This window comes from Vulpes lagopus, chromosome 7 (genome assembly GCF_018345385.1).
Source record: "Vulpes lagopus strain Blue_001 chromosome 7, ASM1834538v1, whole genome shotgun sequence".
NCBI classification, from domain to species: Eukaryota; Metazoa; Chordata; class Mammalia; order Carnivora; family Canidae; genus Vulpes; species Vulpes lagopus.
In genome coordinates this window covers 4,412,570-4,437,535 of record NC_054830.1, presented here as the reverse complement: position 1 = coordinate 4,437,535, position 24,966 = coordinate 4,412,570, and the positions used below count along the sequence as shown (strand labels likewise).

Below are 24,966 nucleotides of genomic sequence, written 5' to 3'. Positions count from 1 at the left end.
AGGCGCCCGAGAGCTCGCGAGGGAGGCTGGGTTCCTCCCTCCTCTCCCAGGACGCCCCGCGGCCCCCGGATGTGATGTCACGAGGAGGCGTGGCCACGGGGCTGATTAAATCAATCGCGCTATATAGAGAGGCGCGACGCGGCTCCCGCCGCAGATCGGGTGTTTTTCGCGTCGGGGTCGGTCTGGGCCGCCCCTCCGTGGGACTCGGGGAGCGAGGTGACGCGGAGGAGGTTGCCGTCGCGCCGCGGCCCGAGTGTCGCGTCCAGGTTAGGCGCAGGCGCAGACGCGGCCGGAGCGGTTCCCCGAGAAGACCGGCCCCCTCGATCCGGGCCAGAGACCCGACGGCGCGCGGGCGGCTTCCCCGGGACTGAGGGGCGCGGGCCGCAGCGGCCCCGAACCCCCGACCGTCACCCATGGCGGCCCTCGTGAGTACACCGGGGAGCTCGGGGGTCGCGGCGGCGCCGCCTCTGCAGCCCCCCCCCTCACCCACCGCCCCTTCTTCTCTGCCCGCAGGGCCCCAGCAGCCAGAACGTCACCGAGTATGTCGTCCGAGTTCCCAAGTAAGTCCCGCAGCCCTCTCCCCGCTTCCTGAGCTCCCAGCCAGCCTGGCGCCGCCTGTGATGCCGCCTCCCGAGGAGCGGGGACCTGGGCCCAGGGCTGGGGTTGAGCCGAGGTGCATCCCGTGTTTGCAACGGGAATGAATGAATGAGCCCATTAGTGGGCGGTACGTCGGATGCAGCCTCCTGGCCTAGCCTTCTCTCGGCAGGAAGGCCTTTGCCCCGGCGTTGTGACTCCTGTCGGTCCTATAAAACCCCGCCCCACGATCTTCCTCCTCTGGGAAACATGCCCTGCCTGCCCTCCCCCGCCCCCACCCCCGCCCCCAAGACAGAGGTCTCCATTATCCCCCGACCTTTGTGCCTCCCCTCCTGCTCTTCTTCAGCAGAGGGGTCCGGAGAGACCGGGAGACCGGGAACCCCTGAGGGCTTCTGTGGGTTCCCAACGTTGCTGAGCCAAGGGAGGGTTTGTTAAATGAACGGTGAACTGAGAACAGTCTCTTCTTGCCCACCCCAGAAACACAACGAAAAAATACAACATCATGGCCTTCAATGCTGCTGACAAAGTCAACTTTGCTACCTGGAATCAGGTAAGTCCCCGTTGGGAGTGAGCGTAAGAACCTGATCCTGCAATAGGCGCTTAGTTACGGTGGTAAAACTAAGGCTTGGCTTCGACCCCGCTCCCCGAGTGGGGATAAGACGATGTACTGAGGCCCAGGCTGAGCTGCTAGGGATCCCTGTGAGGAAGATTGGGCAGGCCCCACAGGAGGCCTCATGAAAGGACGGCATTTAGAAGTTGTGCCCCCTGACGGGCATTTCCAGCCTAGAGTCATCTGGGCAAGGCCGAGGGGGCTGCAGCCTGCAGATGGTTTTTGGAAGCTGTCTCTGTCCATGGGTGTTGCTACAGCAGAATACTCCAGACCGGGTGGCTTATAAACAACACACATTTATTTCTCACGGTTCTGAAGGCTGGGAGGTCTGAGAGCAAGGCGCCAGCAGATGTTTGGTCTGGTGAAGGCCTGCCTCCTGGTTCGTAGATGGCTGTCTTTTTACTGTGTCCTCACGTGGCAGAGGGGGTGAGAGAGCTCTTAAGAGGGCACTCATCTCATTCACCAGGACCCCACCCTTCGGACCTGATCCCCTTCTCAAGGCCCCACCTCCCCATACCATCACACTGGGGGTTAGGTTACATCGTATGCATTTTGGGATAAAACACAAACATTCAGTCTATAGCAGAAACCTTTAAAGGGTTCTAAACAGGGAAGTTATAAACTGGTCCGGGTGCTATAGGATCAGGGGCAGACAAAGGGTGTTGCAGGGTGGGGGTGGAGGCGTCGGCGGTGGTCCAGGTGAGTGACGACTGGGCATGGAGCAAACAGCGGTTATGAGAAGTCAGTGGATTCTAGTATGTTTTAAAGTGGAGCCAACATGATTTGTTAATGATTGGTTGTTGAGGGATGACAGGGCCGGATGGACAGAGTATTGGGAGTTCAGTTCTCAACATCTTATATCGGACATCCAGGAGGAGACCGTAGATAAACAGTGGAGCATATGAGTTGGGAGACTGGGAGGGAGCATCTGGGCATTGGGAGCAGCATTTGAAGCCACAGAGACTGGACCAGCCCAGCACAGGAGTTGGCCCAGGTCTAAAGTTGGCAGCTTCAGGCCTTCCTTCAGTTGAGCAGCTCCTGCTGCTCATCCTGTTTTTAGCACCGGTCTGTCTTTTGACTGTTTTTAAACATCCCTTCATCTAGTTGAGCAAGTGAGGCTATTTGAGAGAGACGTTAGTCCCTCTGGATATTGGGCAGGTGGATGCTTGCTCAGGGCACCCTCTTCCCTTGTAGGCTGCCTGCCCCCCCAGCATCTCCAGCCGTATGCACATTCATATACAAACTAACATGCTCCCCCAACCTCTGGTCTCACCTAAATTACCCAGAGAGGGTGCAGTGTTTCCAAATCCCTGATCACTCTGGGGGTGGAGGGGTGGGGCATTCTTTATCACTGATCATCCAAGAGGGAGATACCCACCCATCAGGGGGTCCCAGCTTTAAACACTCCTCACTAAGAGGAATAACTTGGTAAATGCCTTGGGAACATACTACCGCCATCCCTCATTGAGTGGGAGAGCCCCTTTTCCCTCATCCACAAGAAACCAGAGGAGCCTGCGCCTCGTCACCCATCACCTTGACATGCAGCACCTGAGTGGTTATCACCTTTTGAGATGTGTGACCTCCCAGCCACTAGTAACTTGAGGGTGACACCCCGTTCCCTGATCATCACGGGGGCGGGGGGGGACATCACTCATCACTCCTTGTTTTTACCACCCAGAGGTCATGCTCTCTATAACCTAGTCACAGAGAGATACAGCCCCCAGAATTCTCCTTGCCTAAGTGGCACACTTAGGAGGGGATTGCATTGGGATCCCTGGGTGGCGCAGCGGTTTGGCGCCTGCCTTTGGCCCAGGGCGCGATCCTGGAAACCCGGGATCGAATCCCACATTGGGCTCCCGGTGCATGGAGCCTGCTTCTCCCTCCGCCTGTGTCTCTGACTCTCTCTCTCTCTCTGTGACTATCATTAAATAAATAAAAAATTAAAAAAAAAAAATTAAAAAAAAAAAAAAAAAAAAGGGAGGCGATTGCATTCTCTGGGGAAGAGATGAACCTGCTGGGTTGTCACCATTACCCGAAGGAGGGGGCAGGTCTAGTACCTAAGTACTTACAACCATAAGGGACATCGCTTCCCCCAGTAGCTGCTCCTCACCCATGAACAACATGTGGGCAGAAACCCCTTCAAAATGCGTTCTTTCCAGCAGCTGTCCCTGGAGAGCACCCCCTGGGCTAATGGTGAACAAGCCAGGCAGGGGCCCTGCCCTTTGGGGTGCCCACCTTCAGGGAATCAGGCCTGTTTACTCCCTTTTTGTAATGAGGTACCCCCTGGGCTGGCTCCCTGAAGAGGAGCTGTGGGAAGTACACTGATTTCTTCCATCCCAGGGGTGCCTTTCTTCTAGCCTCAGGCTGGGGAGCATGACCAGGGAGCCCAGGCTAGCTTGGTAGCCACTTTCTCCTATTTCGAAGGTTTGTTCTGTTGGCCTCTAGCTTCTGGTTTCCACCATTCTCATTCTTGTCTTTTGTACCAGGGGTCAGCAGACTATTTCTTCAAAGACCAGCTAATTATTATGCTTTGCTCTGTTGGCCAGTGTCCAGAGCAGCCCTCCGACCCCGCCCCTACACAGTAAAGGCATTGCAATCTGTAAATGGTTGGGCATGTGCATGCCAATAAAATTTTGCTTTCCCCCCCACTTCTGGATGCTTGGAGGATCTTTTTGTTCCCAGCCATCAGAAATCTCTTGATAATGGGGAGTGACCTCAGTCATCTGGCCTTTTTTGATTAATATGTCTTGGCAGTTGTTACATACTTTTGCCTGTGTTTGGTCTTCCGTTATGTGGAGGCGGCCCCCTGTATTAAGCCAGTCCCCTGCTGCTGTGTATTAGGTTCACTTCCAGTCTTGCTGCAACAGACAGTGGCGCAGTAAACAGCCCTGTGTGTGTGTGTGTGTGTGTGTGTGTGTGTGTGGCACGTGTGTGTATGGCACTTCACCTCCACTGTCTGGAGGAGGAAGCTCTAGGGTAAGAACTTTGTGCATCTTAAAATATCTTAACTGCTGCTGAATTGCCTGGAGATCCGGATTGGAAAACAGCCTTTAATGGTGTCTAAATGCAGAGACAGAGGAGGAGTGACCAGTTCCAAGCAGGTTATTTTCATGGTTTTTGCTTTTGTCCTGTCGCCAAAATGATCTATTTCTTTCTTTAACTATTGATTTAGAAGTAATTTCAAACTTTGAAAGGCTGCAAAATAGAGCTAGTACAAAGCTTACCCACATCCCTTCCCCCAGATGCACAGAAAGCCAGTGTCCTGTCCCTTTTTTGTTCAGGAGGTTGGCTCTGAAGGTCTGCAGCTCAGCCTGGGTCAGGGGTCAGGGGTGTTCTTGGGGGTCAGGCATAGCTTGAGCAAAGGCGGGCACCCTGCTGAAAGTGTCTGTTTCCTGCCCACCCTGCCCTGTTGCCCCAGGCCCGGCTGGAGCGAGACCTGAGCAACAAGAAGATTTACCAAGAGGAGGAGATGCCTGAGTCTGGTGCGGGCAGCGAGTTCAACCGCAAGCTTCGTGAGGAGGCTCGGAGGAAGAAGTATGGCATCGTCCTCAAGGAGTTCCGGCCAGAGGACCAGCCCTGGCTGCTCCGCGTCAATGGCAAATCGGGCAGAAAGTAAGTAGTGGCAGCGGTGAGTGCCTCCCGCATCCTCCTCCTGTCCTAATTCCACTGGGTGTCCAGTTGTAACCCCCATGTCTCTCATGGGGTTTTATTTCTGAAGATCCAAGCTGCTGCTCATACGGGAGCTCTAGGGACCAGGGTTTGGGAAGCCTGAGAGCCTGCCCTGATCACACACAGCAAGGGGCCACCTAGAGACTGGGGGTTGTGAGAATTGGGAAGGCAGGTGGATGGAGGGCACTCTAGGCAGGCAGAACCACATGCACAGAAGCATGAGATGGCCCGCAGACTGCTAGGGACTGTCACAGGCATGACAGTGACAGAAGGCAGGTGGGTAGTGCCAGACAGTGGATGCCAGGATGCAGCTGGACCGTGGGGGGCCAGGGCCCAGGGGAGCCTTGAAGGTAGTAGGCAGGAAAGAGCATTCTGTAAGATTATCCAGACTTTTAGGGCAGAGAAGGGTGAGGGGAGAGGTCAGGAGGAGGCTAGCAGGAGGAACCTGGAGGCAAATCCGCGGGGGTCTGACTGCAGGGCCCTTGCTTCACAGCTGATGTACCGTGGTCCTTTCGGAAAGGACCATGATACTTACAATGAAGGGAGCCCTGAGTGGGCTCTCAGAGTGATCAGAGGGGTGGGGAGCGCTGGCCCTGCTTTCCGGATATGGAAATTGAGGCTCACACAGCTGAAGGGCCAGCCCAGGGTCTCCTGACTTTTGATTTTTTTTTTTAATTTTTTTTTATTATTATTATTTATTTATGATAGTCATACAGAGAGAGAGAGAGAGAGGCAGAGACACAGGCAGAGGGAGAAGCAGGCTCCATGCACCGGGAGCCCGACGTGGGACTTGATCCTGGGTCTCCAGGATCGCGCCCTGGGCCAAAGACAGGCGCCAAACCGCTGCGCCACCCAGGGATCCCTGATTTTTTTTTTTTTTAAGGATTTTATTTATTTGAGAGAGAGCATGTGTGGGGGAGGGGCAGAGGGAGAAGGACAAGCAGACTCCTTGCTGAGGGCAGAGCCCAATGACTCAGGGTTGGAACCCAGGACTCCGACATCATGACCTGAGCTAAAGTCAGACACTTAGCCAACTGAGCCACCCAGGTGCCCCTGGATTTTGCTCAGAGAACCCAGATAGTTCTGGAGAGGGGGCAGGCCAGGGGGCACAGGCAGGCAGAGGGCTGGTCCTGAGGGCCAGGCTGTGACCATGATTCTTTGCAGGTTCAAGGGAATAAAGAAGGGAGGCGTGACAGAGAACACGTCCTACTACATCTTCACTCAGTGCCCTGACGGGGCCTTTGAGGCCTTCCCAGTGCATAACTGGTATAACTTCACGCCGCTGGCCCGACATCGCACACTCACTGCTGAAGAGGCCGAGGAGGAGTGGGAGAGGTGAGTGAGCCCAGGCAGGCCTGGAGGGAGGCAGGACCCTCTGGAGGGAGACATTGCCCTCTCCCAGCTTCCCAGAAGGGGGCTGAAACACTTGGAAGTGCGGTGTATCATCATAGCTTTCTGCCTGGCAGGGAGCTGGGTACTCAGTGGTGACCAAACCAGACTCCACCAGGCCGTGGGGGAGCTCCCAGTTCAGTGGGGGAGACAGACACAGAAGCATCAGGGACTACAGGGCCCTGAGAGAGCTGGGGAGGGGTAGGTGAGCAGAGTCATGGAGCCGGAATCGGCAGAGCAGGGGCCTCTCCCAGGCCCACTTGGCATCCCCCAGGCAGGAGGGCTATGGCTGGATCAACTACAGGCAAAATGTATGTAATGTAAAGCTTGCCATTTCGTCCTAAGTATCCAGTTCAGTGGCATTAAGTACATTCACATTGTTGTACGACCTTCACCACCATTCATCTCCAGAACTTTCATATCTTCCCAAACTGAAACTCTGTCCTCATGAAAGTTATTCTTTGCCCCCTTTCTCCAACCCTGGCTTCCACCATTCCACTTTCCTTCTCTGAGTTGACCCATCAAGGGACCTCATACGAGTGGGATCATGCAGTATTGGTCCTTTTGTGACTGGCATGTCATTCAGCATGTTTTCAAGGTTCATCTGTGTTGTAGCATGTATCAGTATTTCATTCCATGTTTTAATTAAAAATAATTAAAAATAACTAAAAAACACATAATAAAATTTGCCAACTTTAAGTGTACTAATCAGTAGTGTTAAGTCCACTCACATTCTTGTACCAAAGACCTTTACTCCTTCCCATGCCACTGATGAACTTTGCTTGTGCTATTAGATACAATCCTAAGACTCTCTTTAGATAGTCATATTTTTAAAAACTTTTACCATCACGGTAAATGGAAACAGCAGTATTATTTGTCAAAAAACAAAGGCACCCATAAACTACCATAAAAACACATGGATGTAAATACATTGTGGCCAGATTCTGTTGTTGCCTGGGAAAGGCCTTGAGCTTGAGGGATGCTGGGATACCAAACCACTGAGAGCTTCTCCTTGAGGGACATAGGACTGAAAGGAGTCAAAGAAATCCAGCTCTCTGCATGTAATTTCAGGGTGTTACTTGCCAGGGTTGTGATCCCTCATATCAACTGAAGTTGTGTCTATGGTTCCCCTTTGGGGAGCACCTTGTGTAGATGCAGTTAGGAGGCCCAGTTTCTGGAATTAGCCCCTTGTCACCTCCCACTGCATCCCATTCCCCTGCCCACAGGAGAAACAAAGTCCTGAACCACTTCAGCATCATGCAGCAGCGACGGCTCAAGGATCAGGATCAGGAGGAGGAAGACGAGGAAAAGGAGAAGCGCAGCCGAAAGAAAGCCAGTGAGCTGCGCATCCACGACCTGGAGGATGACCTGGAGATGTCGTCTGATGACAGCGAGGCCAGTGGTGAGGAAGGTGAGGCCGGTGGAGCCCCCGGGGTGACTGGGTGATCCGCACAGCCTGGTGATCTGTGCTTGCGTCGTACTTTGTCAAGGTTTCTGAGTGATGGCCCAGGGAGGTTAGTGCCACTGAAGCTTAGTCACAGCCCCCTGGGAATGAGAGCAGGGCTCAGCAGGCTACACAGGCCACTGGGCAAGCACCTGAGTTGGTAGGAGGCAGAAAGCTACAGGGAGGTCTCAGCTGTGGCCTTTATTGGGGCTCCCACGGGATGTGCAATGCAGGGGGACAGAGGGTGCAACAGCTTCAGGTTGGCCAATTCAAATAATTCTGGCCACCAGCTGGTTTCTGATTATTGGTACCCGGTCCTGGGGGGTGCAGGGAAGGAGGTGGCGTTCCTGAGTGTGAGAACCGGAGAGGGAGAGTCAGGGGTGTAGACTTGCATTGGTCGGGTTTGCTCGGGAGAGGTAGGCGGACCTCCTCGGATACACCAAATAGGATGAGCACCAGCCTGAGTCCCCCTCTGCTTCTGCAGGGGGCAGAGCCCCCAAGGCCAAGAAGAAGGCCCCACCCACCAAGGGGACCAAGAAGAAGAAAAAGAAGAAGGGCTCCGACGATGAGGCCTTCGAGGACAGCGACGATGGGGATTTCGAGGGCCAGGAGGTGGACTACATGTCGGACGGCTCGAGGTAAGGTGGGCGGGAGGCGGCCGAGGGGTCGGGGCCAGGATGGCCCAGGCCGGCCCTCACCCTCTGGTTCTGTCTTCTAGCAGCTCCCAGGAGGAGCTGGAGGGCAAGCCCAAGGTCGTCCAGCAGGAGGAGGGCCCCAAGGGCGTAGACGAGCAGAGCGAGAGCAGCGAGGAGAGCGAGGAGGAGAAGCCGCCCGAGGAGGACAAGGAGGAGGAGGAGGAGAAGAAGGCGCCCACGCCCCAGGAAAAGAAGCGTAGGAAAGGTGGGTCCCCTCCCTGCATCCCAGCCCACCCCCCACCCCCTAGCCCCTTACCCGAGGTGGGGCTGGCACGGTCGGGCACCCCGGCAGCCACACCTCTCCTCTGGCCCCCAGCAGACAGCAGCGACGAGTCGGACAGCTCGGAGGAGAGCGACATTGACAGCGAGGCGTCCTCGGCCCTCTTCATGGCGGTAAGGCCCGGCCCGGGGGCGGGAGGGGGCAGGTGGCGGGCTGTCTGTAGACTCACGTCCCGGACCCCATTTCCACAGAAGAAGAAGACACCCCCCAAGCGGGAGCGGAGGCCGTCGGGAGGCAGCTCTCGGGGCAACAGCCGGCCGGGCAGCCCGAGCGCGGAGAGTGGCAGCACGTCCTCCACCCTGCGGGCCGCCGCCAGCAAGCTGGAGCAAGGTGAGCGGGACCCGGCCTCACGCCTCCTCTTCTCCCATCCTTGGCCCGCATTCTGCTTTGGGAGCCGAGGCCTGTGTGCCCCCTTGGCCCCCTGCACTGGGATCCTGGCACCCCTCCACCTGGGCTCCCCCACCTCGAGCACAGGACTCAGCCCTGTTCCTGCTCCCCCAGGGAAGCGGACCAATGAGACGCCGGTGGCCAAGCGTCTGCGGCTGGACCCGGGGCCCCAGAGCCTGTCGGGGAAGTCAACCCCTCAGCCCCAGTCGGGGAAGTCGACCCCCAGCAGCGGGTACGTTGTGGGGGGAATGGCAGGGGCGGGGCGGGGGTGTGGGGAGGCCGCCTGCGGACGCCCGCCCACGCCGCCCTCTGCTCGGCCCCACAGAGACGTGCAGGTGACCGAGGACGCGGTGCGCCGCTACCTGACGCGGAAGCCCATGACCACCAAGGACCTGCTGAAGAAGTTCCAGACCAAGAAGACGGGGCTGAGCAGTGAGCAGACCGTGAACGTGCTCGCGCAGATCCTCAAGCGGCTCAACCCCGAGCGCAAGATGATCAGCGACAAGATGCACTTCTCCCTCAAGGAGTGACGGGCGGCGCCCGCCCACCTGCCCAATAAACAGGCTCCGTCACCAGAACCTCCTGGGTGCTCGCATTGTCTGTCACCTGCTCCCTGAGTCCCAGAGCCCCCCTCGTCAGTGTGGGATCACCCTGGGCCGTGCTGTGGTCTCCCAGGTCCCTCCCTCCAGGAACCTTCCCCTGCCCCTTGGAGCTGGCTCCTTAGTCCTCAGCCCATGGTGCTCTCTGCCTGTCTGCATGGGCGGCCGTCCCTCCAGCTCGCTTCCGGTTCTGCCTTCAGCTCTGCCCCCCCCCCCCCCCAACCCATGAAGTGCTCGGCTCCCAGGCCCGGGCTCTCCATTCGGCTCCTCTCTGCTTCCTCTTCAGATCAGCGGATCTGCTTGTGGTTTGACCCCTTCTTTCACATTTTAAGCGTCTGGTTTTACCACGGTCTGTGCCAGGCACCTGGTTCCTGACGCTTGCGGGCCTCCTGACTCCTCTCCACGATTGATTCTTGTGTTTTACGACTTGGGTTGGGGACCTGAGGCTGGCGCAGGGGTTCTGGGGGGGCCTCCCGGGGGCAGTCGGCTTTACAGGCAAATCTTGCAGGTGCATTTGGCCTCAGCTCCACCCTCCCCCCCCCCCCCCCCCCCCCAGGAGCCCCTCACCAGGCCCAGATTAGGTGGTTCTCAGCGGGTGGGCTCTGTCCTAGTGGCCACAGAATCCTGAACCCTTTTGTTGCCAGTGTCAGCACCTGGGCCCTATTTTTCAGCTTTCCAGCGATGTTTCTAGGGCTTCCCTTATTTCCAGCGACTTCGTTAGGCATTTATTTTTATCTCGCGTTGCTGGCGCGCTGCCGTGGGAAGGCTCTTTGAGTTCACGGACAGTTTCATTGCTGGAAATGGAATTTGGCAGCTGGCGCTACTTTTGAATCCTGTACTGAGGGATCCGGCTGGGGGGCAGGCTGCGGCGCTTCCGTCCTGCCTGAGGCTGCACACGAGGCCAACAACCTCCCCACCCCGTTCCGAGGGCCCTGGGCCGCCCAGCAGGGATGCCAGAGACGTCAGGCTAATTCCTAGGAATGTCCCAGGTCTGTCCAGCTCCCTCCCCAGCGTTCGGCCAGGCCTCTTGGGGCCGCAGGAAGGCAGTGTTGCCCCTGCCCTCCCCACGCAGGCCGGAGCCACGTGCCCCGGTGGTTAGGAGCAAGGCCCTGGGGTTCAGCAGGATGTGGCTTCCAATCCTGGCTACTGTCCAATCCCGGTGACTCTGGTCCGGTGACTTTCTGTCTGAAGCTGGTCTCCGCAAGCACCGCAGTAGCCACCACACCAGAATGACCGAAGCCTCTGTCACAGTGGAGTTCCCGTCACTCCCGGTCTCTGCTGATGTACAGCGGGCAGCGGTCCTGAGCTTGTGCCACTGCTCACCCGCGTGGCATGAGATCCTGGCGCCAGATTTGTCCAGGGGCAGCGGGGCGTGATTGGCGGCTTCCGGAGCGAATGCTCAACGGCTGCCGGTTTGCACCCCTGCCCACAGCGTGGGCACACGTGCCCGCACCACACACACACACCCCCAGCGGGGGGTGAGCGCACTTGCTGGGTTTTGCCACCGGGGCTGCAGGGTCCCACCTATGTTTCCGCCCCCCTGACCTACATGGGACCCAGCCCCTCTTTAAATGTACCCAAGTCATTCGAGCTTCCTTTGCCTCAAAGGAGGGCTTATTCTCGAAAGCTCACCGTCAGGCAGCGTGTTAAACCCTAAATGCACCATCTGTCCTCAGAACCTCGCGTGGGAAGGACTCTGATTAGCCCCCTCTCACAGGTGAGGGGTGAGGGGTGGCCTCGTTTCCCAGGGCTCATGGGGCCGGGTATGGAAATCACTGGAAAATGCTGCTGCCTCTCCGACCTGGTGGGCTTAACCTCCCCTCCCGCCCTAACGTGGGGTTGGGGCTGAGGTCCCAGGGACCTCAGCTCGGCCTTCTAGAGACCGGCGTCCCTGCAGGGTGAGCTTCCTCCGTTCCTGTCCCAGTTCTTGGCTGTCCCCAGGGCCTCTCCCTTTTCCTGTTTTGACGGTGGCTCAGCCAGGCCCGGAGACAGGGGCATGATGTCTTAATCCTCCAGGTGGCGGCTGTGATGGAGGGTTCCCCATCAGCCCGGCCACCTGCTGGCCCGTCTCTCCCCCCTACCCACTCTACCTGGTGCACGACGTGGGGACCCCTGAGCCCTGGCACCCTGAGTGGGGAGAGGGCCCGCTGGCGGGTCCTCGTGCCCCCGCCCCCTGCACCTCTTTCCAGAAAGCAGGTGGGGTGGGGGACTCAGTGGCCCGCCCTGGGTTCGGCTCTGGCTGCCGCAACACTCATAAATCAGGGGTGAAGGGGGTGTCGGAAATGGGTCTGCGGAATGTCTGGCCGGGGCGGGGCGGGGGTGAGCACTTAACTCTTAAAGCACAGGGGTGGGCAGAGGCGCTGGCCCCAGGGTGCCGGAGAGCAGCTGGCGTGGGACATGGGGGGCTCCACGCCCGCGAGGCAGCGGCAACGAAGAGGTTACGTCCCCAGCCCTGGTGGGGGGATAAATTGAGGGTGCGACGCTCCCCACCGTCCCCACCGTCCGGACCTGCCTGTCACGATGGCCCCAGGAAGAGTCCTCCTCTGCTCCCTGCTGCTCCTGTCACTGCAGTTGGGCCTCGGCTGGGGCCCTGGTGCTCGGGGGGCCCCGGTGGTGGAGGGAGAGCTCCGAGGGACCCAGAGGCCACAGCTGGGTAAGGCCGCGCCCCCGGGCCCCGCGTGACCCCCAGCTCCTTCCCACCCAGATGCCACCTGCCATCAGTGGCCCCTTGTCCCCTGCAGGTGGCCGCCCACGCCGAGCCCTGGCCAGCCCGTGCCAGCTGTGGAGCCTGTCCCTGCCCGTGGCTGAGCTGGGTCTGGGCTACACGTCCGAGGAGACGGTCACCTTCCGCTACTGTGCGGGCAGCTGCCCCCGCGGCGCGCGCACCCAGCACGGCCTGACGCTGGCCTGGCTGTGGGGCCAGGGCCGAGCCCTCGGCGGGCCGTGCTGCCGGCCCACCCGCTACGCCGACGTGGCCTTCCTCGACGACCGCCACCGCTGGCAGCGGCTGCCCCAGCTCTCGGCGGCTGCCTGCAGCTGCGGCTGAGGACGCCTGGCCTGGGGCCCCGCGGCCTCTCGAGGGGCTCTGCTGACTTATTTATTGGAGACCAGAGGGGAGGTGGGCCGGGGCCGCCCGCAAGGAGCCTAATAAAGGAACTGCCGCCGCATGACTGTGTTCAGCCCGAGGGTGCCTTGACCCTGCCACCTTGGCTCCCGGTGCGGGTTGGGGGCCGGGAGGCGGGTTCCGGGCTTCCCCTGCACCGCCTAGCCCCAGCCAATAGCCAGCGCAAGCAAGGCCAGTTTGTCCACTCCCCCACTTTAATTACAAACACGGTGGCTTCGAGAAGCTGCGGGAAGGGTCTGGGGTTCAGCAGGCTGGGGGCGGCTGTCCGGGCTCCCCTGATCCCATCCCCTCCGGGAGGGAGCGGCAGATCACAGAGATGCGTCGGCCCCGGGGTACCCGACGCTCTCCAAAAAAGGACTCTTCATCCCGAAGAATCTCATGGGAGAAGTCATAACGGGCCGAGCCCCTGCAAGAGAAAACAGGCTGTGGCTGGGTGGGGTGACGGCAGCCCCCGAGCCAGGTGGACGGCCTGCCACGGGGGAACGATCGTGTCTGCCGGGAGGGCTGAAAAAGAGAAGGTGCTCAACATGCTGGGTGGGCATCTGATGAGTTACTGGTGGGGAGGGGGCTCCCCGGCCAGGCAGTACCTAAGGATGTAGAGGGAGCCTGGCTCCAGCAAGAGTTCCAGCCACTCCCCCGGCTCCTGGGTGTGCACCAGCCGCATGACGCTGGGAGATAGCAGGGACAGGCCAGCGATGGTGGCTCCACAGAACTGCAAGAGGGGGCATGGGGGGGCATGGCGGCCGGTCACTCTCTGGCCTAGGCCAGCCCACCCCCAGCTGGGAGCTGCAAGGCTCTGGCCTCTGCCCACCTTGATGCTGTCCACGTGTGGCTTGATGTAGCCCCGAGGTTCCAGGTCCAGCACATGCACGGAGGACAGCAGGGTCTGGCCGGGGCTAAAGGCGGCAGCTTGCACGCGCTGCAGGATGGCCCGGCTTGCCTCTGACCAGCGTGACTTTTCTGTCTCTCGGAAACCGTGGATGGCCTGCACAGAGAGCTTCAGTCAAGCCTGTAAACTCTCAGAGGGAGCAGGGAAACTGAGGCATGGGGGGGGCAGTGCAAAGGACTGGTTTTCCCAACATGCCCCTTTGACACCACCTGCAACGCAACACCTCGATCCTATCTACCCTAAGATCCTGGGTCTCAAACCCCAACCCCTGCCCTCCCAGGCCCAGCCTTACTCCTTGGTACCCGCCTGCAGGGTCCAATTCAGTCCCAGATCCTGTCCCCAGTGCTGGCCCCACTCCAATATTCGTCTGTCTGCCTCCGCCCACAACTAGTGACCCTCCCTCATCTCGCTCCACCCCTGCGTCGGCCCCTGACCTTGCTCCTACCCCCCAAACACCCTAAGGTTCCAGGTCCGGCCTCCGGCTGTGGCCACGCCCTCATCTCAGAAGGGCTTTCAAGGCCCGCGCAGCCCCTCTAGGGCATCAAGACTCCGCCCCCACGCAGCAGGCCCCGCCCCTAACGCCGCAGGCCCCGCCCATTCGTAGCCCCGCCCCGAGCGTCATCCGGCCCCGCCCCCGCGCAGGCCCGCCCCCCGCGCTGCCGGCCTCACCGCGTCCCAGTGATCGTATTCGTAGCGGCGGCGGCGCAGCTCGGGCTCCAGCTCGCGGCTCAGCGTCTCCTCCTCGGCCGCGCTCAGGAAGCCTGGCCGCACCACAGCCGCGTCCCGAAGGCGGCTCAGGACGGCCGGGCCCGAGCCCCGCACCCAGCCGGGCCAAGGCAGCGTCCCCAGCGCCAGCCGCCCACTCCCGGCCATAGCCCCGGAGCCGGGTCGTGGAAGCGGTCGGAGTCAGGGCCACGCCCCCGCCCCGTGGCCATTGGCTGTGCAGCACCGAGCCCCTTCAGTGATTGGCCTTCCCTGGGGTCCCGCCCCCCGGCCGAGGCTACTGGCTGCTGCTCGGCTCGCCCTCTCAGGCTATTGGCTCCCCGTAGAGCCCGCCTCCTCTCCTGCGCGATTGGACGCCGGCTCGAGGGCAGGAGTCGGCCTCGCCCGGGCTCTGGGGTCGGGAGCTGCCCGAGCGTTTGGGCCAATGCCCGGGCAAGATTGAGGGGAAGGGACGCTCAGGCCGAGAGGAAGGGGTCAAGGGCACAGGGGTCAGGGGGCGACGTCAAGGCCATGGTCATGGGGTCAGGCCAAGTAGCAGGTTGAGGTCAAAGGTTAAGCCAAGCATCACCCACTCCCCCTCCACTGGGTCATTCCTGCCCCTGTACCAACAGGTACCTCCTATCTTATAAATAAAAAACAACAAAATAAAAACCCTCCTCTTCCTTTAGGGCTAGAATTGGCACAGCACCATTTGCAGCCCTTACTGGAATATTTAGTGGATCCAGACACGGATTGTCATCGGCCCCTAACATTGCAAAATGAGGGGCCACGAGCACTTTGGGTGCCTCTGGATGGGTGCACACACCTCCACTAAGGGGTCATTTCCCAAGCAGTGGAGCCTGAATCCCATCAGACTGCTCTGGGTTTATAGCTCAAGTCACAGGAAATAATCAAGGACAGAGATCCCAGCCCGTGCTGATCCAGTCACCAAAATTCAGATGGAAAGTCCACAAGGCAAACGGCCTTGTATCTCCAACAAGTGAACTTCAAAGAAAGAGAAGAAAAAGGGAGGTGGGGGGGAGATTGTGAGAGAGATTAAGGGGAAAACCCACAGTTGCACGAGGCTTGGGGAGACACCCACCAGTTGCAAGGTATGTGCCTTATCTGGATGCAGATTGGAACAAAGTGAAAACGCAGAGGTAACTGCAGAGATTTGGACACTGGGCGAATATGTGACCATGGTAATAAGCATTGTTATTATTCTTTTAGGCTTGTGAGTGGTACTGCGGTTGTCTTTTTTTTTTTTTTTTTTAAGATTTATTTATTTATTCATGAGAGACACAGAGAGAGGCGGAGACACAGGCAGAGGGAGAAGCAGGTCTCTGCAGGGAGTCCGATGCGGGACTCAATCCCAGGACCCTGGGCTCATGCCCTGAGCCGCAGGCAGATGCTCAACCACTAAGCCACCCAGTCGTCCGTGTGGTTGTCTTTTTAAGGATTCATCTTTTTAGAAATTTGTGTTGAGATATTGACCCCACGACCCCTCCAGTGACGGCCACATGTTGTCTGCTCTTCTTATACAGTGAAATTCCTTGAAAACCTTGTGCAGCTCCCGTGTCTTCCCGCCCCTTCTCTCTGCGGTGCTCCAGGGTGGCTTTTGGCACCCAGAGCACTGACCGTGCTCCTACTCATGCGGCCCGTGACTTCCACTGTGCCAGGTCCAGCAGCCGGTTCTTAGCCTGGCTAACTTATCGACATCCTGATGATGTCTTTTCCATTTTTATTCCCAATCCTACCCCAGATTTATCCATCCCCTGGGATGTCTGAAGCACATCAAACACCAGAAGTAAAGCGTCCGAACTCAGCTCCTGATCCCCTGCCCCACCTGGGCCTCCCCACAGCCTTTCCACCTGTCAGCTCTGCCTCTGACCTCTCCTGGCCACCCAGCTGGGGCCGCCAGCCTTCATCTGATTATTCCAAGTCTCCTAACTGGTCCCAGCATTTCCACACTGGCTGCATTCCTCCCCCTACTCTGTGGGAGCCACAGTCCTCCTGCTTTTCATTCTTTTCAAAACCCTCCAGGGCTCATCTCCCTCCTTGCTCAGATCTACCAGGCCTTCCTTTCCATTCTCATTTCTCCACTGTCCCTGCGGCCACTCCACTTCTGCCATGAGCCTCCTTGGGGCCCCTCCCACGTGGCAGCCACAGTCCTGCCACCCGGCCTTTGCACTTGCCATGCCCACTGCCCAGACTGCTCTGCCCCTCTCTCACCCTAAACATCTTCTGTTCAAGCATCGCCTTCTCAGCGAGGCCTTTGCCATCTACAGCTGTCACACACAAACACACTGCATACCTCTTTTCCTGCTTTTTAACAAATTGTCTAGGGGTGCTGGGTGGCTCAGTTGGTTAAGTGTCTGCCTTGGGCTTGGGTCATGATCCTGGGGTCCTGGGGTTGGGTTCCCTGCTCAGCAGAGAGTCTGTTTTTCCCTCTCCCTCTGCCGCAACTTATGCTCATGCATGCTTTTTTCAAATAAGCAAATCTTAAAAAAAAAAAGAGAGAGAGAGAGAGAGATTAAGTTCTTGGAGGGGAGGGATTTTTGTTTTCTTCAAGGTATGAGGTGGCCTCTAGAACAGTGCCTGAAATGTTGTATTTGCTCAGTAGAGTTTGCTGAAGTTAGGACACTGGAGGTGAGAGCCTCGGGGTCAGGCTGAGGGCCGGAGAGGCCTCGCGAAGGGCACGCGCGTGCGGGCCGTGGTGGAGCAGCGAGGGGAGGCGACAGAGATGGGGATCAAAGACTAGAAAGATTTAATTGAAAATCACAGTGTCTACTTCAAGATGCCCGCCCTGAGGGGCACCCCCAAACCCAGAGTTCCTCACGGGGCCCTTCCAGGCTCAGCCGAGGGGCGGGCAGGGCTGCAGCTCCAGTGTCTGGCCGGTGCCTGGTGTCCCCCGACTCCTCCGGAGGGTGAGGTCCCGCACTCAGATGCTCGCAGGGGCTGGCTCTGTGGCGGCCACCACGGCCACAGGCTCCTTCTGCACCAGCTCAGGCTCGTCCTCCCCGTCCTGGGGCGGGTGCACCAGAACCTTGTCTAAGATGCCAAACTCCTGGGCCTCCATGGGGCTCATGTAGCGGTCCCTCTCCATGGCCGACTCTGCCGGGGGAAGCAAGAGGCAGGACGCACGTGCGTGAGGGCGGACACCTGAGGCCGGGTTTGGGTCCCTGTCCTGCCACTTCTGGGGTAACCCGTTCTGCCACCGTGGCCTTCCCCCTTTGGTGCCTCAGTTTCCCCAATCGGTGAAACACCCGTTTCCATTTCTCCTTTTTTACTTGTTACTCATGAATAACATACACGCAGGAAAGGCCCCAGATGGTAAGTGGACAGTGTGAGCTCCACACGGAATATGCCCACGTGGCCAGCACCCAGATCAAGACACCGGCCGTCCCCACACCCACTCCCGACCCCCACAGCACTGCCGCAGCCTACGTCCAGTCACTGCCTCCTCTGGCCCAAGAGCAACCATTAGCCTAAAGGTGGCCTAATGGCATAGAGCAGTACACTTCTTTTTGTTTTTATTTAATTTTATTTTTTAATTTTTTTTTTGGGGGGGGGGAGGTTTTATTTATTTATTTATTTATTTATTTTTATTTAAAAAATAAATTTATTTTTTTATTGGTGTTCAATTTGCCAGCATATAGAATAACAACCAGTGCTCATCCTCTTTTTGTTCTTAAATATGTGGAATCCGGACACCTGGGTAGCTCAGTCGGTTAAGTATCTGCCTTTGGGTCAGGGTGTGATCCCAGGGTCCTGGGATCGAGCCCCACATCAGGCTCCCTGCTCAGTGGAAAGTCTGCTTCTCCCTCTGCCCCTGCCTGCCGCTCTGCCTACTTGTGCTTTCTCTCTCTCTCTGTCAAATAAAGAAATAAATCTTTAAATAAATAAATATGTGGAATCACAGAATATTTATTTACTCCTTTCTCCCACTCAGTAGCATTTCTGAGCTTCAGCCAGGCTGCCGTGTGCCACTGTGGGTGAGTCTCTGGCGCTGCCATGGACATTCCACAGCAGGATTAAAGCACGAATGCCCCCGTCCTGCTGCTGCCAGGCACCAGGGTGCTTGCCACGGTGGGGCTCTACAGACAGGCCGGCCGTCAGCGTCGCTGTCCGCATCTTTGTTCTTTTTTTTTTTTTAAGACTTCATTTATTTATTTATTTATTTATTTATTACTTATTTATTTATTTATTTTTTAAAGATTTATTTATTTATTTTTATTTATGATAGACACAGAGAGAGAGAGAAAGACGCAGAGACACAGGAGGAGGGAGAAGCAGGCTCCACGTTGGGAGCCCGACGTGGGACTCGATCCCGTGACTCCAGGATCACACCCTGGGCCAAAGGCAGGCGCCAAACCGCTGAGCCACCCAGGGATCCTAAGACTTTATTTATTTATTCATAGAGACACAGAGAGAGAGAGAGAGGCAGAGACACAGGCAGAGGGAGAAGCAGGCTCCATGCAGAGAGCCCGACGTGGGGCTCCAGGGTCTCCAGTATCACACCCTGGGCTGCAGGCGGTGCTAAACCGCTGCACCACCAGGGCTGCCCTATCTTTTGTGGACAGAAGCCCTCACTTCTCTTGGCTACACGCTGAGCAGGGTAACGGTGGCAGTTTTGGTCACTTGGAGCTGAGCTGGTAGGTGGTGAGCAGCTTTCTCGGGCGGTTGTACCGTGTTCACTCCCGCCTGCAGTGGGTGAGCGTTCCAGGGACCGCACACTCTCACTGGCATGCGGCGTTGTGTTCTAGATTTTAGCTGTTCTAGTGATTGAAATGGTTCTCACCGAGGCCTTTATTGGCCTTTTCCTAAAAACCAATGACATTATTAAAAAAAAAAAAAAGATGGGATATCTGGGTGGCTCAGCGGTTGAGCGTCTGCCTTCAGCAGCTCAGGTCCTGATCCCGGAATCTGGGATCGAGTCCCACATCGGGCTCCCTGCATGGAGCCTGCTTCTCCCTCTGCCTGTGTTTCTGCCTCTTTCTCTGTGTGTGTCTCTCTTGAATAAATAAATACAATTTTGAAATAAATTAAATAAATAAGTAAATAAATAAAAGATACATGGGCGAGGGGTGCTTGGGTAGTACAGTTGGTTAAACGTCTGACTCTTGTTTTCTGCCCCGGTTGTGATCTCAGGGTCATGAGATGGAGCCCTGGGTCAGGCTCCACGGTGAGCATGGAGCTTGGGTTTCTCTCTGCCCTTCCCCCAGTGTGCTCTCTAAAATAAGTAAGTCTTAAAAATACATATATATATATATTTATAATATATATACGCAAATTTTATCTATCTATCTATCTATCTATCTATCTATCTATCTATCTATCTTTGAGCAGTCTTCATGCCCAACGTGGGGCTTGAACTCCGGACCCTGAAATTGAGAGTCACGTGCTCTATTGGCTGAGCTGGCCAGGTGCCCCCCTAATGATGTTATTTTTAAATATTATTGCTAAAGATCATGAGCATCTTTTCCTCTATTTCTTTGCCACTTGGAATATTCTTTATTGAGACCCCGTTCAAACCTTTAACCTATTTCGGTGAAGTTTTCATGATTCTGCAAATTGGTCTTTTTAAAGCGCTGAGGACAGGGGTTCTCCACTGGGGATGATTTTTGATAATTCAGTGGGGACACTGGGTGATGCCTGGAGGCATTTTGGGGAGGAGGCAGTCACAGATGGAAGGTGCTACTGGCATCCAGTGGGCAGTGGCCAGCGATGCTGCCCCACGTCCCACACTGGCCAGGACCAAGGATGATCTAGCCCTGAGTGTCAACAGTGCCAAGGTCGAGAGGCCCTGGCTCAGCACGAGGCCTGTCACATATGTGTGTGTTGGTTAAAATAGCAGAGCGCAGCCGGGGCTCTGCCTGGGGCGGGGGGGGGGGGGGCACTCACCAATCACCTGCAGGCTCTGTTTGGTGTGCTTGGCGTAGATGCCGTAGAGCTGCTTCTTGAGTTTCATGATCTCCTCTGCCTGGATGGCGATGTCTGTGGCTTGGCCCTGGGGGGCAGCCGAAGATGGGTAAGAGGGAGAAGGTCAGAATGAGCCTCAGCCACTCACAGGGAGGCTGGAGGGGGTGCAGACAGGTGGGGCAGGGCTTCGCAAGTCCCTGCACGTCCTGCTGCATCTTTGCCCCACCCCGAAGACTTCCTGTAATTTTTTAAAAAATATTTTATTTATTCATTTTAGAGAGAGAGCATGCACGCAGAGGGGAGGGACAGAGGGAGAGGGAGAAGCAGACTCCCCACTGAGCTGGGAGCCCAATGTGGAGCTCGATCCCAGGGCCCTAAGACCATGACCTGAGCCAAAATCAAGAGTCAGATGCTTAACCTACTGAGCCACCCAAATGCCCGAAGGCTTCCTTGTATGAACTGTATTTTCTGCATGTGGAGCTTTGCCCTTCCCAGGACAAGCGGATTCCTGGAGAGAGTGAATAGCTCCAGCTCAGGCGTGAGTTTTCACAGGCAAAGTAGCCAAATCCAGAAGGATCCAGGGCACACACCCTCACCACCTCCTCTGTGGGGCTCTCATACTCAGGGCCATTGTCCCCTGCCCCCCACCAGGGTCAGGGGCCCGATAACTAGGTCAGCTCCCAGACCCGAGCCCCCCGAGATTACTGACACTAGCCAGTCCTGAGCCTGCTGGCCGTGCCTCACTGTTCCTTCCTGCAGAAACCACAGCAAAATCCTTGTCCATTGCCCCCACTCCATGCCTCCCAAGTGACCCTGGTGCTTCCCATGTGGCCGTGCCTGGAATGGCATGCCCCCCTACCCCCGCCCCCATCCTGCCCCTTGGGAACTGTAACAAACTGTCTTTCCCATGGGAGTCCTTTCCTGACCTGCTGGCCTTGCTGTACATGCATCATTGTAAAACCTACATTTTCAAACACTGACACTCCTGCATGACTTCCACCCAGTCGGTCCCTCTGTCTAGACACCGTTCCCCCACCCACCCACCCAAAGCAGCCTGCACAGCCGGTGGGGGCACTCACCCGAGCGCCCCCCGAGGGCTGGTGGATCATGATGCGGGAGTTGGGAAGCGAGTGGCGCATGCCCGGGGTGCCAGCGGCCAGGAGCAGGGAGCCCATGCTGGCGGCCTGGCCCACGCACCATGTGCAGATGGGGTTCAGGATGTACTGCATCGTGTCGTAGATGGCCAGGCCCGAGGTCACCATGCCGCCTGCAGTGGGGGTGTGTGTGTGTGTGAGGAGCTGTGCGGGCTCCAACCCCCATCCTTTCCCTAGTGCAGCGCAGGGGCCCTAGGGAGGGCTTGTGTAAAGGCAGCCCTTTTTGGGGGGGGGGCGGTGAGAGGCAGCCCTTTAAAGCAGGTGTCACCAACACAAATATTTCCAAGGGTAGGGAGGTGGCAGAAACAGGTGGCACGAACTAAATGGAGGCAGAAAGGGAGACCACTTGCTCCAGAGTGAGCTGTTACAACCTGTGCACATGGGCCCAGGGAGACCAGATCTGTCAAAGTTTCAAGAGAAAGTGGAAATCGGGGAGCATGTGGTGGCCCTAGAGGGAAGCCCTGGAGCCAGCCTGCCCTGGCAGTTTCGTCTGCGTGACCTTGGGCAAGTTACCCAGCCTCTCAGCCACAGTGGCTCCTGGCAGACCGGGGATCGCTGAGCAGTACCTACCACGTGCAGCTGCCATGAGGACAAGATGAGTTCAGTGCCTATAAAATGCTTCAAATCTGGGGCACAGTAAGCACCGTCACGGTGAACTACCCTCTTTTGGGAGAGGGTGGTACAGGTGGTGGCAGCTGCCAATTTTAAAAAGCTGACCGCAGGGTCAGGTTGGTTGGTAAAATGTTACGTGTGGGGTCTAAGAGGCAGGCTGGGCTGCCAGTTTGTGAACCTAGATCTAAAAGCAAGGAACAGGCAACTTGTGGAGGTTTCAGGACAGTTTTGGGATTCTGAAGGCAGCTCAGCATCCTTCCTTTCTCCAGAGGGAGAATGTTCCTGATCCGTGTGTGTGTGTGTTGCGGGGGGGGGGGGGGGTCTCTGTCCCCTGAGTCACCTGGAGTGTCCCAGGAAGTGGCCCTGGCACCCGGGGAAGGCTCTGCTCACCCGGGCTGTTGATGTACATGTGGATGGGCTTCTTGTTGCTCTCAGACTGCAGGAACAGCAGCTGGGCGATAACCAGGCTGGCCACGCTGTCATCAATCTGCAAGTAAGCGGGGAGGGTGGGCTGCCCAGCTGGGGGGTGCGGAGCGGGCTAACGGAAGCAATTACGAGGTGGCTGGGGATGAGTCAGGAACACGGATGGGTGTCAGAGCCCAAGTGAGATGGCAGGGGAGAATTCAGGAGCAAGGAGGGGAGGTGCTGAGGTTGGGGCACAGGAAGGGGGGAGTCAGTGGGCTCAGGGCAAGGAAGGGAAGGAGTCAGGAGGGTTGGGGAGAGGGATTAGAGCCAGGAATGGGGAGGATCACTGGTGAGGGAGGGAGTCAGAAGTCAGGAAGGGTAAAGCAGAGGGTCTGAGGAAGGGGTGGGGGTGGGGGGCTGGGGCCAGAAGAGGGGGCTGAAGGCTTCGGTGCCCAGGAAGTGGGATGTCAGCCTGGGCCCGGAGCAGGCAGGAAAGTCCAGGGGGAGGGGTCAGGAGGTCAAGAGGGCTCGAGGAGGAGGGGCTCGTGGGGTCGGGCAGGCGCAGGGGAGGACCCCGCGGGGCGCTCACCGGACCCATGACACACACGATGCGCTCCCGCAGCAGCCGCGAGTAGATGTCATAGGCGCGCTCGCCGCGACCCTGGGGCAGAAGGACGGCGGCGAGGGTCAGGGCAGCCCGGAGACCCCGACTCCCACCCGGGCCGAGGTCCCGCGGCCGCCGTACCGTCTGCTCCACCACGATGGGAATGAGCGGGAGAGCCCGGGCCGCCGTCACGTGCAGGCTCCGCTGCAGCGCCAGGCCGGTCCTGGGCGTCCGCCGCGGGGGGACGCGGGCGGCAAGGCGAGGCCCCAGCGCGGGGGACCTACCTGCCGCCACCCGGGCCCCCCCGACCAATATTCCGGGCCACATCCCGCCGCAGTCCGTCCCGGCTTCCGTCCGATGGCGGAACTACAACTCCCGGCGTGCTTTGCGCCCGTGGCGCATGCTCACTGCCCGCCCACGTCCTGGGAGCTGGGCCGGCGTGCTGAGGGGCGGGGGCGGGGGCGGGGGCGGGGGCGGGGGCGGGGCGGAGCCCGAAGGGGGCGGAGCCGGAGGCCCTTCAATGCGGCCGGTTGTAGTTCCCTTCCCAAAGAGCTTGGCAGCTCCCGGGGCGCCTGGCTGGCTCAGTCGGTGGAGCGACTGCATCTGGGGGTCATGAGTTCAAGCCCTACGTGGGCTAAAACTTACTTAAAAAAAATAATAATAATAAAATAATAAAATAAAATAAAATAAAATAATAAAATAAAATAAAATAAAATAATAAAATAAATTATTGACAGCTCCATTGTACCCACTGGGCTTTCCAGCTCGGTGAGACTAACTACTGAGACCTTTCCATTCAGCCATGGACCCCAGGTTGTGGGAGTCCAAGGATGGGTGTTGCCGACTCCGGCTGGGAGATGGGTGTGGAAAGGTTTCCTAGGAAGAGTGAATATTGGGACTGGATTTTTAAGGATGGATAGGAGTTCGTTAGCTGGAGATAGACGTTCCTGGGAGGAGAAAGAATGGGCAAAGGGATGGACATAGGAAGGTTCCTGGTAACGTTTGGGACCTCTCTTTTCCTCCAGATCAGCTCAAATGCTGCCTTCCTACAGTGTCCCCAGAGCCGAGAACGGTGCCTGGCACGCAAATAGGTGCTTATCAATGATGCTTTGAACCAAGAGGTGATCAGGGAGGAAGGTTAAGAGCTGAGAGCTTTAGAGGCAGCTGCCCCACCTGCCAAGCTGGCTCAACCCATGACGTGCTGTGTGATCTTAGGTGCGCTGTTTAACCTCTCTGAGCCCAAAGTTTCTCATCTGGAAGATGGCACTGATCAAACCAATCTCACAGGGAAGGATTTAAAGAGACCTGCTGAAGCAGCATACTGAAGTCACCCGAGTTCAGATTTGCGCTCCATTACTTACTAGCTGTGTGTCGCTGAGCCTCAGTTTTCCATCTGTAAAAAGGGATAATGATAACATGCATCTGAGGGCTGCTGTCAGGGCCTCAGAATGGGGCCTGGCACACAGTAAGGGCTCAGTTTGTATTAGCTGCTGATGGGTTTTAATTATTTGATTGTGTTAGCCAGGAACCACAGGGGGCCAAGAAGTCCTCCCTTCGACCTTTTGAGGTGGGCTTTGACGGATAGATAGGAGTTCACCAGGCAGACAGAGCCTAAATGCTGGACCCTAACAATGATGCTGGGCTCCCTAGATAAGGGTAGTTTTTGTATCCCCTGGGATCGCAGGGGACTCCAGTCTGATGGCGGGAGAGAGCAGGACACAGACACTCCCGCCTTATGGAATCAGGGCGGGATGGAGAGAAAGACCTGGAAGCAGAAGAGCTTGGAGGAGGCCTTGGAGGCACCCCTGAAAGAAAGCCTAGACCTAGGCCTCAATGACAGGGGCTGGGGGTGAGGGGAGCCTGTGTGGGGGAACAGGGAGTGGCATT

General features: G+C 57.5%; 4 protein-coding genes across 6 annotated transcripts; 2 read left to right on the top strand and 2 right to left on the bottom strand.

Annotated features, from left to right (window-relative positions):
• The first annotated feature begins 79 nt into the window (after positions 1 to 79).
• Positions 80 to 9,646, top strand: GTF2F1 (general transcription factor IIF subunit 1). Of its 3 annotated transcripts, none has more exons than XM_041764316.1 (12): positions 80 to 425; positions 514 to 560; positions 1,072 to 1,144; positions 4,623 to 4,816; positions 6,038 to 6,208; positions 7,489 to 7,673; positions 8,191 to 8,344; positions 8,428 to 8,606; positions 8,718 to 8,794; positions 8,873 to 9,011; positions 9,183 to 9,300; positions 9,394 to 9,646. In XM_041764316.1, the coding sequence occupies exons 1-12, from the start codon at positions 414 to 416 to the stop codon at positions 9,596 to 9,598; spliced, it is 1,554 nt and encodes a 517-aa protein (XP_041620250.1). In that variant the 5' UTR covers positions 80 to 413; the 3' UTR covers positions 9,599 to 9,646. The 3 variants fall into 3 exon arrangements, with proteins under 3 accessions (XP_041620250.1, XP_041620248.1, XP_041620249.1); XM_041764314.1 differs by having other exon boundaries at positions 81 to 425; positions 8,425 to 8,606; XM_041764315.1 differs by having other exon boundaries at positions 83 to 425; positions 8,425 to 8,606; positions 8,721 to 8,794.
• A 1,141-nt stretch (positions 9,647 to 10,787) lies between these two features.
• PSPN (persephin) lies at positions 10,788 to 12,848 on the top strand. The gene is made up of 2 exons (XM_041764319.1): positions 10,788 to 12,320; positions 12,409 to 12,848. Exons 1-2 carry the CDS (start codon positions 12,188 to 12,190, stop codon positions 12,711 to 12,713), a joined length of 438 nt encoding a protein of 145 aa, XP_041620253.1. The 5' UTR covers positions 10,788 to 12,187; the 3' UTR covers positions 12,714 to 12,848.
• A 119-nt stretch (positions 12,849 to 12,967) lies between these two features.
• On the bottom strand, positions 12,968 to 14,591 carry ALKBH7 (alkB homolog 7). Its single transcript, XM_041764318.1, has 4 exons — positions 14,350 to 14,591; positions 13,603 to 13,776; positions 13,379 to 13,503; positions 12,968 to 13,197 (listed from the first exon to the last, which is right to left on the bottom strand). The coding sequence occupies exons 1-4, from the start codon at positions 14,551 to 14,553 to the stop codon at positions 13,035 to 13,037; spliced, it is 666 nt and encodes a 221-aa protein (XP_041620252.1). The 5' UTR covers positions 14,554 to 14,591; the 3' UTR covers positions 12,968 to 13,034.
• A 2,541-nt stretch (positions 14,592 to 17,132) lies between these two features.
• LOC121496297 (caseinolytic mitochondrial matrix peptidase proteolytic subunit) lies at positions 17,133 to 23,451 on the bottom strand. The gene is made up of 6 exons (XM_041764736.1): positions 23,221 to 23,451; positions 23,065 to 23,136; positions 22,461 to 22,557; positions 21,384 to 21,571; positions 20,287 to 20,392; positions 17,133 to 17,496 (listed from the first exon to the last, which is right to left on the bottom strand). The coding sequence occupies exons 1-6, from the start codon at positions 23,404 to 23,406 to the stop codon at positions 17,324 to 17,326; spliced, it is 822 nt and encodes a 273-aa protein (XP_041620670.1). The 5' UTR covers positions 23,407 to 23,451; the 3' UTR covers positions 17,133 to 17,323.
• Between the last annotated feature and the right edge of the window lie 1,515 nt (positions 23,452 to 24,966).